The sequence below is a fragment of the Sinocyclocheilus rhinocerous genome, unplaced genomic scaffold (assembly GCF_001515625.1).
Source record: "Sinocyclocheilus rhinocerous isolate Xijiao unplaced genomic scaffold, SAMN03320098_v1.1 scaffold780, whole genome shotgun sequence".
In the NCBI taxonomy this organism is placed as follows: Eukaryota; Metazoa; Chordata; class Actinopteri; order Cypriniformes; family Cyprinidae; genus Sinocyclocheilus; species Sinocyclocheilus rhinocerous.
Genome location: NW_015654937.1, coordinates 1,617,841 through 1,631,731, shown reverse-complemented (window position 1 = coordinate 1,631,731; position 13,891 = coordinate 1,617,841). Strand labels below are relative to the sequence as shown.

The following is a 13,891-nucleotide window of genomic DNA, read 5'->3' as shown; positions in this document are numbered from 1 at the left end:
AAAGACGATTTTATTAATCTAAATGTTGGCTTGGGTTTTTAGCGTACCCCCAATCTAAGCTCAAATCTGTGCATATAAATCTGTGCATGTATTATAAATGAGGCCCCTGATGTAAAGTATGTATGAAGAAATTGTTTGCCACTGAAAGTTTTGGGGCCTCATTTGTAAAAGGTACATATGCACAGATTTGATCTTAAAGTGTGCATATGCTAAAATCCACCTAGATGTTCAGTTCAAGTTTCAAGTTTGTTGAACTATGACGATTTCACCCTGTTGACCAACAGAAAGCTACTATTACCAATGGATAACTGGAAAATAATAATTAAAAAGGAGCTCCAAACTGCTTCATGAGGTTGGAAACCAGTTCCTTTACCAAAATTGATATTCATGGCGGTTCTCGAAAGTGCAGTCTTCTACAAAAGTAGACAGAACATCTCAATAAAATACTCTGATACTGTACACTGCAATTAGTTTTAATGAATAAATTCTGAATACATTTTTAGTGAATAAATTCTGATTCCAAAGGGGAAAAAACAGACTCCTTTTGAGCCAATTATTTTAAGTTATTTTAACTTAAAAATTAATTTAAATTATAATATAAATACAATATTTGTTCTGAATAAAAGCATGGATAAACATGTGACATATATTACGAACTAATCTTTTTATTTACTGATATTATTATTATTATTATTATTATTATTATTATTATTATGTACTTAGGCATTTTTACTTTTCTGGCATGCCTGGCATCCTCCAATACACATCCATAACGCACTGCTTTACTCAATCAAAGCCCAAAGGACTTCATAGTAAGGTAATCTTCACGTTTCATTTACAGGGTGGGTTTTCATTATTTATTTATTTTATTTTCAGTTTTATAATTTTAATGACTTTTCTTATGCACCTGCGACTTGTTTTAAGTTATATATATATATGAATACCGCTCAAGTATTCAGGTCAAACTACTGCGGTCAAAAAGCAGCAGTGAGAATACAAAGTCTCGCGAGATGCCAAGGACCAATCAGGAACGCGTATTCATGTAAACGTACAAAAAAAATGGCGGCGATGTAGAAGAGCACTCTTACCTGAATACCCAAACATTTTCTGGATTTAAACCAAATATCGCTGAGGTTTTGTAACTAGTTCAACCAAGTTATGAATACTGGAGCTGTATTGTTTATATTAGTTAAAATAAGTCATGACCGACAAGAGAAACCTCGGTGTGCGCCATATATCAGATTCGAAAGAAAGTCGGAGCAGGACTTCCAAAGTTACACAGAAGAAAATGAAAACAAAGAGACGAATGATCAGACTCAAACAGTCCCAGTCTCCGTCTTATCACACTTCATGCCACTTTCGCAAAGGTAATACAGTTGTAAGTCACAGCACAACGCGTGTCAACCGATCGCAAAGCAGATGTATGTATGTTTCTCCTTAGAAAGCAGCACTAAAGTACTGCCGCAGTGTCGTGGTGGTAGTACCATTGTACTGAATGATTATCACATTCATGTATAATGTTATTTAAGCGACACTCCCAGGTACTTCAAAGATGATTCTACAGTGGAACATGTCCAAAGACCCGCGGTATTTCTTCGTAGTGTCGACATGAAATGTTATTGTCCCCATACTAACCGTAGTGTTGTCATTATTATCTTAATTCTCAGATTTTACAACCCCAAAACACCGACCAAGAATCAGATTCAACGGTTGTTACAGTGGAGATTCGCCTAATGAGACTGAATCCCCGCAAGACATCATCTGGGATACCAACTCACCCACTCAAAATTTGAATGGCAAGTGTGGTCATAAAACTTAAAGTAGTCTGTATTTATATCCTCTTAAACAATTGTACTGATTATGGTTTGTGGTTTGGTGGTGTAAGAAACCCTATTATGTATGCAATCCAAAAAGAAAGATTGTCCATAGCCAATAATGAACAATAAGTTCTAAGCAGTATAATTACAAGTGTGTGTGTTTTTTTTTTTAAAGTTTGATTTAAGATACGTCCAACTCTATATTTTTATATTATTCCATATTTCCTTGTCTAATGTAAAACTGTTGTACATTTATCGTGGTATAAACTCTAAGATAAATTTAAAAGCTGATTGTCATGTTTTATTTTGTATCATAACACCTTTTACAGATGAATATAACTTTTGTATTTCATATACATTTGTAACCATCCACAGGACAAGGAGATGCGAGGGTCATTGAGATATCAGAGATTGTCAGTAGGATTGCACCAAAAGTAAGTATTAAACAAAGTCAAATATAGAAAGTAAAATGGAAATTATGGGTGTTGTGGTAAATGTAATCTAACAGTCATACTATGTTTAAGGTTAAGAAGGCAAATGAAGGGGACTCAGTGCTCCAGTGGATTGGAGACGGTGCCATACCCTGCACTCCAGAGATCAGACAGCCCAGAGTCAGGAGGATCTCAGCACGGTATGAATCCTCTAATCAGTAACATGCCGAATACTAGAAACATGCTGTAAACGTCATACATAAAATGACATGTAACTGAACGACACAGGGAATAGATTAGGGGCACATTTTATATGATACATTTCTAGCATACCAACCATCTCTTCACCATCTTTTTTCCCCATTACACCACTGGATCAGTGTTCACCACAGTGACTTTATGAGAAATGTATTGTAGCTTTCAGGATTTTGAGGCCATTGAGGTGAAATTTAAAGCCAAACTCCTGGTCTAATCAATATCCCTGTTGTGGTATATTATTCTGGTCATACCATCCAGCTCTAGTACACTAAAAAAAATGGTGTAGGATTTACTTTGAAACATTTTTCTCACTGAAATTGCTAGCAAATTTAAGAAATAATTATATAGAAATGGCAAGTAACATTGAATTAAACATGAAATGTTGAAGTAGAATGACTATAATAGTATTTCCTTGTAAAAGGTTCCATTAATCTTTATTTACAACTTAGAAAATCTTTTACTTTTCTTTTCTTTTGTCAGTGTATAAAAGCCTTTGAGTCAGTGTCAAAGAACATCTTCATAATAACAGAAATCTTTTAAAAATCTACTGTAAAAGCATGTGTATTCATGTTGGTTTCATTGGTTCTGAAAAACTTTTATATTGTTTTTGGCTTTATGCCAATGTATGACTTCTTAAGCTTTTTTGTCATAAAAAGAGTTGAAGAAGAGTTCAAATCAGTGTATGTACGAATTGCATTTTTTAAATGTATTTTTGAATTATATGTTTAAAAAAGTAAGGGCAAGAACTAATGCTAAAAATAGGTGTATATCTGTCAAAGGGGTAAATCTATGGAATAACTGTGATAAGGAATTAAAATTATGTAATTCACTTTGCAAATTTAAGAAAATGTATAAAAACGTGGTGTTAAATAATTATATGACTCATTATCAATAAATTGTGTAAGTATTATTTAACATATTAAGGTAATAGTTGGATTGTGTATTTCTGTAATTATGTATGTTTGAAATTAAGTATGTACATTTTGGGAAATGTATCTAATCTAGTAAAAAAAAAGTGACGTACATTGGTTAAATATGTATAAAGGGTAGGCTTAATAAGCAAGGTGTCAGACTCTGTTCCATGTGTTGTGTGTGTCCTGCTCCCCATGTGCTTTCCCATGCCCATATTTGGTTTGTTTCCTGTTCCTGTCCTGATTTAAGTTCATTTGTCCCAGGTGTTTCCCATGATGTGTCATTGCTCCCAGGTGTGTCTCGTCATCCCCTCCTCCTGTGTGTATGTATAAAAAGTGTTCCCAGTCCCAAGTTCTCTGTCCGCTGTTGAACGTCTTCCTGTGTACGTCTTCCTGTGAACGTCTTCCTGTGTTCGTCTCCCTTGGTTCCTTGGTGCAAATAAAGTCCTGTTAAAAGTATTCTCCAGCGTCTCCTTGTCCCTCGTGTGTGTGACATCGTGACACAAGGCTTCTGCCTACACCTTTTTCAGAAATTGTTCATTTATTTATTTTTTGTGAAAAGTTGTCTGTAAGGACCGAAATAAACAGAATTGATTGACTGATTGAATTAATAGATCCATGCAAGTGACATGTTATTAACCCCTTTGTTTTGGCATACACACTGAAATCACTGTCATAGATTTGTGATTTTCATATTTATGTCATGTCCCCATCTCTTTCCATTAGACAGAACAATGTTGAGGACCTCATGAAACTTGCCAAGCAGTTTGACATCAATATGACTCGTCAGGACAAAGAGAAACAACAGGAGAGCACAGAAAAAATAAATAAATTCAGTAAGCTACAAAGTGATGGTACAACCACAACTGAAAGATCAACATCTATCCCAGTCTCGTCAGAACAACTGACCAGCTGCTCATCTCAAGCCCATCAGGAAGAGGCGGAGCTTCAGGCGCTGTTTGACGGTCCCGCTCAGCACGTAAGTGGGAGGCTGAGCCCGCCTTCAGTAAACTGCCCACCAGAAAACAAAACTGAATCTTTAGCTCAGGCAGAACTAACGTCAAGTTCTGCAGCAATCAAGAACACTCCTGTAGATGCACCTAAAGCCACAAAGGTGGACTTTGATGATGACTGGGAAAAGGATGATCTTCTGCATGACTCGTTTGTGACTCAGAATGCAGTGCCTTTGAGTGTAGCTCAGAAACCAAGCCCTGCTCAGCCTGAGTCTGTCTCTAGCAAAAGTAATCTTGTGGCCAAGGTTAATCCCTCTGTATCTAAAGGCAGAAGCGTCTGCTTAGAGACTCAACAAAGCACCAGCAAAACCAGCACCTTTACCAAAACACTTCCTGAAGTTAAAACATCTAATCAATGCACTTTTAGGTCAGAGGCGCTGCTTCTGCTCACTGCGCCTGCTTCTGCCCAGAATCATACTACTGAAAAGCTGCTAACGACTTCGCCTGTGGACCAAGTAAAGCAGCAAACACATTCATCCCAGGATTCAAGACAAGTTGAGCTCGATAGAATGACCAGAGATTGTGGAGTTTCAAGTGTAGGGGCTTCTGCTCAGTTTGATGGGGTTGATAGAATGACCAGAGATTGTGGAGTTTCAAGTCAGACGGCTTCTGCTCAGTTTGATGGGGTTTCAGAGGAGGACATGAAGTCTCCGTTTGATTCCGATGCTCTGTGGAATGAAGAAGCCGACGAGGATCTCCTTTGTCAGGCTCGCGATGACGTGGAGAAGTTATCAGCAAGTCAGGAACAGCAAAGACGCAACGAGGAGTACAAAAAATGTGCACATGATAAATCAAGAAGCTTTGCATCTAAAGCACCTTCTTCTTCTGCCGCCATTTGTGCTCAGACCATGGGCATCAACAATAAGGGCCAACCACAAGAACCCACAAAGTCCTCACGCATCTTTGCCCGCTCGAATTCAGTACCGTGTCTTAGTGCTCAGCATTATGGGCATACACAAGGGAAAAGTCCCTTAGGACCCAGGCTTGGTTCTGTCAGAGCCACCTCACAGACTGTTAGGCCACACAGTGCAACAGTAGGAAATGCTTCTAACACCCACCATTACACCTTCAAAAGACATCTGTCTGACTCCATGACGCTAACCAACAAAGGTAAGCTCTGTGCACTGTGGCACCTGCAGAACATTAGCTCTGAAATTGCATTATTGAATACTCCTACATTAGATTACTGTAATCGGCAAGTTTGTTTAACCTGTTAAAGGAATAGTTCAAACATAAGTGAAAATCGTGTCATCGTTTACTCACCCTCATGTTGTTCCAAACCCCTATGACTTTCTTTCTTCCGTGGAACACGGGGGAATGTTTTCAGGAATATTCACAACACTCTTTTCAGTTCAGCGGAAGCACACCAGACATTTTTTCCTTTTTTTTTTTTTCTTCCCAAAAAGACATAAAAAACACCATAAAATGATCGTAACTGTCGTCCAGTAGACTTGAGCACTATATTCCAAGTCTTTAGAAGCCATTTGTGTGATGAACAAATTCAAACAGTGCTAATCATGACAACAAAATGATGAAATGATGATGAAAATGTTAGTTTATTTAGTTTTTTAATTAATTAATTAATTTAATTTTTATTTTGTTTAAAATGAGAACAAAGACAATTGTTCATCGTGATGATCATGATGATTATTTAAATTATTTAATCATAATGATTGATTTAAATTATTTTTTTATTTTGTTCCAAATTATTATTTTTTTTTTCTATTTTAATTTATTTTTAATTCAATAATTTTAATAAAATTTTAATTTACATCATAAAAAGCATATCTAATTAATCGAAATTATGAAATAATTAAACATCAATTTATTAAAATTTATTACATTATTAGGGACCTATGAAATCTGTTTTATTCTTCCAAAATTTGGTGTTTTTCATTTTATTTTTCTGGATTTTGTTTTAATGGTTTAATAAAATGTAAATAATAAAAAACATGTTGAATCAGTGTAGTTCATAAAACATTAACAAATTAATAATATACAATAATAATAGTACCCTATGAACTATTTTATTTTTTCCAGAAATGCTGTCTCCTGTTTAGATTTTTTTTCTGATTTTTTTTATTTAATACAAATTTAATACAGACTTCATATTTATCTTCATATTTCATCTTTTGCACTTTAATATTCACAGACACTAGCACATTTCATAATTTGATTAATTGAACAGTCCTACTTTTCATCCTAAATTTGCCAAATTCTGTGACATTTTTCCTTTATACTGTATTATTTTTATTTTTAACTGGATTCCACAATTCTGTCTGCTTTTTCTGCATCATAGGAATCATATAACCCTATAAAAGATAAGATATAAAATATATAAAATTGGTGGAGGCAATAGTGTTACAATTACTACAATTACATTTATAATAGTGTACTCGTCATAGTGTTATTTTTAGGAGATCTCATTTTCACAAAAGGGAATTGTTTTAATTTTTTTGTTTTGTTGAATGCTGATGCTTGTTTAAATTAATATATAAAATGTTTGAATATTTGGTTTAATGTTGCACTTTCTCATTGAATAAATAGGACGACATTTTAGTCACAGTAAAATTGACCAAAATGAATTAATATTACAGTATGAAATTTGACTCCATTTAAAGGATATTTTTGTCAAAAGACAAAAACTATGACTAAAACAAAACAATGTTAACACCGGTCCTGAAAATATGTCCCTTGCCATTAATCTTAAATCTCGTTTTCACTTGCATATTTTCAAACTTGGCAGTCCACGATTGGTTATGAGTGTCCTTAGTGTTAAACCAGGCAAGTTTGAGAGTTTGGAAACCTGAATGAGACTTTAGAGCTACAATGGTGGGAGATATGGATCAGAGTGTAAATCATTTTTGGTTTGTTTCTCTCACAGAACTATAGTGCAACTTATGAAGACTAACTATTAATAAGCAGCAAATTAGGAGTTTATTGAGGGAAAACTCAATTAATTCTTAATAATGAATATGTGTTCCCTATTCTAAAGTGTTACCACAAATTGTTACAAGAGAAAATTTAACTAGTAGTTCACTTTTACGACTGCTATATTAAACATTGACCAATTCTCACTATTAACTAGTTGCTTATTAGCATGCATATTACTATATATGCATGCCTTGTTCTGTATGACCATATTTTAGGTCCCTTAAAGGAACACTCAACTATTTTTGAAAATAGGCTCTTTTTCCAACTCCCCTGGGGGGGGGGGGGTAACTTGAATTTTTGTAAGGTCCTGGAGATCTCGTTTTTTTGTTGTTGTTGTCTTTATGTTCCATTTTCCTGTTAAAAAACAGTTATCACAGTATTAAAAGAAGCAAACAAAAAGAATCAAACATGGCTTTGTATGTTGTTGCTTTCAAAAATCTCTGTTAAAACATTTTGAACATTTACCGACTGCGATCTTTGGGTCCCTGTCAGTGCCTAACAACGTAATGACATAATTACTTCCAGAAATAGCAGTTCAGATGTCTAAACCTCATTCATGACAAATTACCGTCTTAATGTGTAATGCTCTTGAATATAATCTTTTAAAAATGACATTTTCTAGGCTAATAATAAAATATCACCCTCCACACCTGGTTTATTGTATATGTCACAATGTTAGTCATTGTGTGCCTCGGGGAATGTGGGCATATCATTGGGATCCGGCCCCGGGCCCTTCTCAGGTGTAAGTCCGTGTTTGGACTCCGCCGGTCGAGACGAAGCATAGCGTATTGAAAGCGTAAACCCCCTCGCCCCCCCACCCTCCTCTCCCACACAATTACTGTAAATCAAATGCCACAGTAATTTGGCAAGAGGATGAGGACTTTTTTATTACTGTGATTAGGGTTATGATGATGACTACAATTTGTTCCAAGCAGATGATGAAAACGCTAAACTCCCCTCCTCTCCCGCACAATTACTGTAAATCAAATGCCACAGTAATTTGGCAAGAGGATGAGGACTTTTTTATTACTGTGATTATGGTTATGATGATGACTACAATTTGTTCCAAGCAGATGATGAAAACGCCGGCTCTACAGGTGTTGAGTTCATTCAATATAGAAGTTGGTGAAGGATTTTTTTCTGTAATGTGGCATTATCAAGCTGCTGTGGAACAGAGTAATGGGTGTTTCGGTATTTTTGCGTCAAATATGGAGAGCAATTACTGATTATTGTGATCCACGCCATGCAGCGGGAGCATACTCTGGTATCAAGCTGTAGTGATTACGTCAAATTACTGTGCCTTGGTGCCAGATGCAATTTGCATTTCAGCATACTTGTTGTTTAGGCAGAAACAAGAAAACGGCTCTCAGACTAACCAAGAAGGAAACTCTAACTGTAAATTAGAGTTTGGAGACTAAAGCGTTCTTGAGCAGATGTTAATGTGGTGTCTTAAAGCTTAGTGTACAGCGATGACATTGTGCTTTCCCAAGAACTAACAACACCTAATCTTTATCACTCACCTGGCTTTTCAGTGGTGCCCAACGTAGTGTCATGCCCCCACTTACCAAGGTCAAATCAACCAGTGAGAGTCGACGAAAGGTGCTAACTTAAGCTCTGACAGAGTGTGTTATCTGTATGTTAACAGCATTAGGACACAGTATGTGTGACATCTGCCAAGTTTTAAGTTCTTAGAACTTCAACAGCCTGGGAAATTATAGGTCTTAAAGGGCCAGTTCACCCAAAAATTTCGTTTCTGTCATTATTTATTCACTTTCATGTGATGCCAAACCCATATGATGTTGGAACACAAAATGAAATGTTTTGAAGAATCTTCACACCGGCCTTTTCTAAATGATACAAAATATTTTTATGCATTCTATATTTCTCTATTTTAAACTCTTGTTTCATGAATAACTTTAACATCCACATAACCTTTCCGTTGCTCGCAAGGCTCTTTATAGAGGAAATAGGTTCTTTAGATTATTAAAATGTTCTTCACACTAAGAAAATAAAATTGTTATTTTTAGAACTGTTCACTGAAAGGTTCTTTGGGGAACTAAACGTGGTCCATATGACCCATATTATATCACTATATGAGTCTTCTGAAGTCATACAATAGTTTTGTTAGGCAAAAAGTAGAAGGTGAAAACTGAGAAGATGATCAGTGAATAACTTAAATTTTCGAGTATATATGATATATAAGTAGCACATGTAAATGAACAATGTTTGATGACAAATAAACAGAGAAATCTGGGTGCAGGTAACATGAATAAAGACACATTTAGACCTACATATACTACCAACACAATCTCAGAGCAATTTGTACCTATTTTACGTTTTGGCGAACTGGTGGCTCATAGAGAGCTGCAGCAATGACATCAAAACCCAGAAGACTAATTCTCATTCCCTTTAGACTTTACTATGGGTTTTTATTATGGGGTTTTTCAATTTATGAGTAAAACAATGTCTGTGGTAAATATAACTTACAAATACTTGGGCGTTTTGCTCTACAATGTAAATTACACACACCCATACCAAAAACGTGGATTTTGAGTTTCTATTTAAAAACGTATGTTTGTAATAAGTAACTATATAAAAACGCTTGGAGTGTGAGTGTGTGCAGTTGTCATGATCCCAGCCTGTGTTCCCCTGTCTTGTGTTAAGGACTCTTGTTATGAAGTGTATTCTTCTGTTGTTTCTGTGTCTGCTTCCTGTGTTCAGTTCCTGTTTCCCTGCTTGCCATAGATTCCCTTGTTTGTCGCCATAGCAACCCTATAGTTAGTTACCATGACAATTAATCACATTCACCTGTCCCTTGTTATCCCCTGGTTATCTTGTGTATATATACCCCAGTGTTTCCTCTGTTCTTGGTCTGGTGTCGTCCTACATGGCTGTATCATGTGCTTGTTGTCAGATCTGTTTTCCTTGCCCGTGTCTGGATTTTTGGATGTTTGTTTGAATAAATGTTTGTGACTGCACCTGGTTCCTGCTTTCCATGATTCTGAAGCAGTCATGTTACGGCAGTTTACAGTGTACAACAAGTCAAGTTTCAAGTCAAGTTTATTTGTACAGCGCTTTTCACGATACAAATCATTGCAAAGCAACTTTACAGCAAATTAAGTTTCTACAATATTTAGTGGTAGCTTATCAGTGGTGACTGTCAATTAATGTACATATGGCAGAAATGTAACAAAAACAATTTTTAAAGTTTGGGCTCCTAAACATTAAAATTTTTTTTTGTTCATTTATTTTACATTTTTCTGGTTTAATCACGATAAGACTTTTTCTAGATCCTGCATTAAATTTATATTTTGACCTCACTATTCGGGGAACAGACACAGTCTTTATAGATTGGACAGCACAAGTACTTCTATCATTTAAGCGGGTAGAACACAAGTCATCGGGGCAGTTATTTGAGATTTGACTTACTAATCTTGAACAAAATGTCCAAGAATCTTCAAGTTATGTTTACCACAGATTTAATTTTTTCATGAATTGAAAAACCCCATTATAAAAACCCATCAGAAAATCTCAAGGGATCTCATGCCGAATTCTTCCAGGTTTTGACATTTTGGCTGCAGCCCTCTATTCGCATGAATTTGTATGGTCTCATTCGCAAGTTTTTGTACGATCAGCTCACGGCCCACTGATGGTTAGGTTTAAGAGATTAGGGGTGGAACTTCATGTTTTTTTTGTTTTTTTTAATTGCATGTTTTCATACGAATCATCACATATGAATTTATACAAAATCGCCACCTCGTAAAATAGTTATGTTTCTCATGAGGTCAGTATACCACTGACCTTGTAACAATGCAAAGCTGGTTGAAAATCTGCAGATGTATTGTTTAGGAAGATCTGGAATAGCCTGTAGCACAGGTGGAATAGACTTAATATACCTTGAAGCTATAGAGGCAGATTCTTTACAGTACATTTTTCCTTTTGTGAGCCACATTAAAAATAACCGCATACAGGTTTGGAACGACGTGAGGATGTGAATAAAATCTGAATTTTCATTTTTGTGTGAACTATCCCTTTAAGCCCTTGTCATGCCATAATCATAACAAGTGAGCTTTTCTTTTTGGTACTGAACATGCAAATAGAACATGAGATACTATCTAACAGCAGACAATTTGATGGTTTTCCCATGCATTATGCCATGCTTGAAATTACTGTTGTTGTCAGATTACGACACGAAGGTATGACTAATACACAAAACAGTGGAGCGGGGGCGCAAGGGGCTGCAGTTGTCATCAAGCTAAATGAACTGTGAATATTTTCACGGTGCGTGTCATTAGCAGCTTAGATTTGTTTCAACAAGGCTTACCTGAGGGCTCTATTCATTGGCCCCCAGGTATGAACGGGCTAATGCACACTCTAAAGCAAAGCCTTCTCCCCTCCGCAGGCATCTCCAAGCTGAAAGAAGCCTCATGTTTTCTCCATTATGAGAGCATTCCTGCGCAGACAGGTCGGTCAGTAGATTGCACATGGACCATTCATTTGAAAAGGGCCATTATTATAGTATATCTTTCAAAATATTTCTAGGATATGACAAACCTGCCATTGGTGAATAGTTTTTGTTTCTTACATTTTGCTTTGCTTTCTAATGTGCATTCATTCTTGTAGATGGGCTGCAAACTTTTTTTGTTTCCTATTATGCATGAGTCATTGCTTCAGTAACCTTTGGTTGCTTGTGTTGTTGTAGTCAAAATAATTTGTGTGCTATAGTCCAAGCTAGTGTTGTCACGGTACCAAAATTTCAGTATTCGGTACCAATACCAGTGAAAATCCACGGTTCTCGGTACCAATTTCGGTACCAAAGCAAAACACAAAAACATGCTAATTGAACAACATTTTTATTAATAACGTTAAACAAAAATTAAATGTACAAAACCAATGCCATTCTTTATACTTATTTAAAAGTGTTTCAAGTTTTCCCACAAGTAATAAAAGTAAGAAAAAAGTAAACAAGTTTCACCCAAAAGTTTAGTCATAGTTCTGCTGCCACTGAAAAACATCTGTAAACTGTTGTCTGTTTTAGGGTTTGCTGGTGTGTTTCAGGATCTTCCTCAGTCTGCAGCTGTAAAAGGAAAATATAATATACTTAAGTAAAGCAATGGGCTGAGTCTGACCAAATACAACATTAGATCATTGACAACAGCTAAAATATAACTTTTCAGTAAATAACAAACCTCAGCTTTTATAATAAATTTAGATAAGATTACAAATATTAAGTGTATATCAAATAGATGGAAACTGTAGTATTAAAAACACTTTACAATAAGATTTTATTTGTTAGATAACATGACCTAACAATAAACAATAGTTATATGACAATTATTCTTCTTAGGGTTAATTTCAAAGTTCAATCTGTTAAAATTATTTAATGCACAATGAACAAACATGAATGATCAAGTGTTTGTATTAAATAACATTCACAAACATTAATGAATGTTTTAAAAATATATTGTTCACTCACTGTAAGATGTTACTAGATCTAACATTGTACAGTAAAGTCTATACAGGAGATAAAATTTGACTGTACTTTTATTTAATCCAAACTGTGTTCATATTTACATCCTGCTAGAGATATTCAGCCAAGAATTACAACTAACTAACTAAAAAAAAACAAAAACCGGACTGATATGACATAAACACTGTTAACCATACATTTGTACATTCTCTAACACGCATATTTTGGTTACACAGTTCATTTAAAAGCCTCTGGTGTGTAAAAATAGTAAATACCATCATGTCCTCCAGTTTTTTTACCCTAATAAAAGTTATAGGAGCATTAAATAGTTAAAGAAATAATTTTGAACAAAATGAACAAAATGTATTCTAATGCTCATTATATTAGCGTTAGCCGCGCTTATGCTAACGATTAACTACGTATACGCTAACGGCGATGTTTATTTCAATCCGAAATTCAAATTAAAATATGGAATAATATTCATAACAGAAGCTCTAAATATTAAAAATGTAATTGAAACTTACCTGCTTGAACTTGATCGGGGTGTTTTGTTAGTTTGATGCGTTTTCTCCTCTTGAGGTCGCCACTGCTTTTAAGAAGAGGTTGCCAGGTTTTCACAACAAAACCCGCCCAAACGCGTTTCGAGGGGGTCCCCCGTTAAAAATCACGTTCAGAGGATAAAATACGCATGTTTTGGCGGGGCTCCCCTGGTAGAATTCGCATTCCAGGTGCTAAATATCACGTTAATGTGGTCGTTTTTCAACCCGCGGACATGAAAAACAACCCACGGCAACAGTGTTAAAGCAGCCCAATTCCGCGGGAAAACCGCGGACTTGGCAACACTGGAAGAGGATAGCTTTCGGATAGCGCATCAAGAACCGGGTTGACCGGGTACTCGGTACCACCGGTACTTAAAAAAAACCTGGTACCGTAACGTTTTCATTTTTTTAGTACCGACTTGGTACCGAAATACCGGGTCTTATGACAACACTAGTAGGCCTATTTTATTTTATGTACTTTATTTAACATTTATTCATAATAAACTTTATTCGAATGT

At 35.7% G+C, this 13,891-nt stretch overlaps 1 protein-coding gene across 1 annotated transcript; it reads left to right on the top strand.

Annotated features, from left to right (window-relative positions):
* Window positions 1–1,201: 1,201 nt before the first annotated feature.
* Window positions 1,202–6,740, top strand: LOC107717850 (ewing's tumor-associated antigen 1 homolog). Its single transcript, XM_016524731.1, has 7 exons — window positions 1,202–1,367; window positions 1,668–1,796; window positions 2,193–2,251; window positions 2,342–2,448; window positions 4,144–4,966; window positions 5,033–5,540; window positions 6,730–6,740. The coding sequence occupies exons 1-7, from the start codon at window positions 1,202–1,204 to the stop codon at window positions 6,738–6,740; spliced, it is 1,803 nt and encodes a 600-aa protein (XP_016380217.1).
* Window positions 6,741–13,891: the final 7,151 nt, after the last annotated feature.

Bases quoted from the DNA above. Each gene is read 5' to 3' on its own strand.
- LOC107717850 (XM_016524731.1), top strand. From the start codon at position 1,202: ATGACCGACAAGAGAAACCTCGGTGTGCGCCATATATCAGATTCGAAA. The intron at 1,797-2,192 runs GCAAGTGTGGTC...AACCATCCACAG, and splicing joins ACCCACTCAAAATTTGAATG to GACAAGGAGATGCGAGGGTC. The intron at 2,449-4,143 runs GTATGAATCCTC...TCTTTCCATTAG, and splicing joins GTCAGGAGGATCTCAGCACG to ACAGAACAATGTTGAGGACC.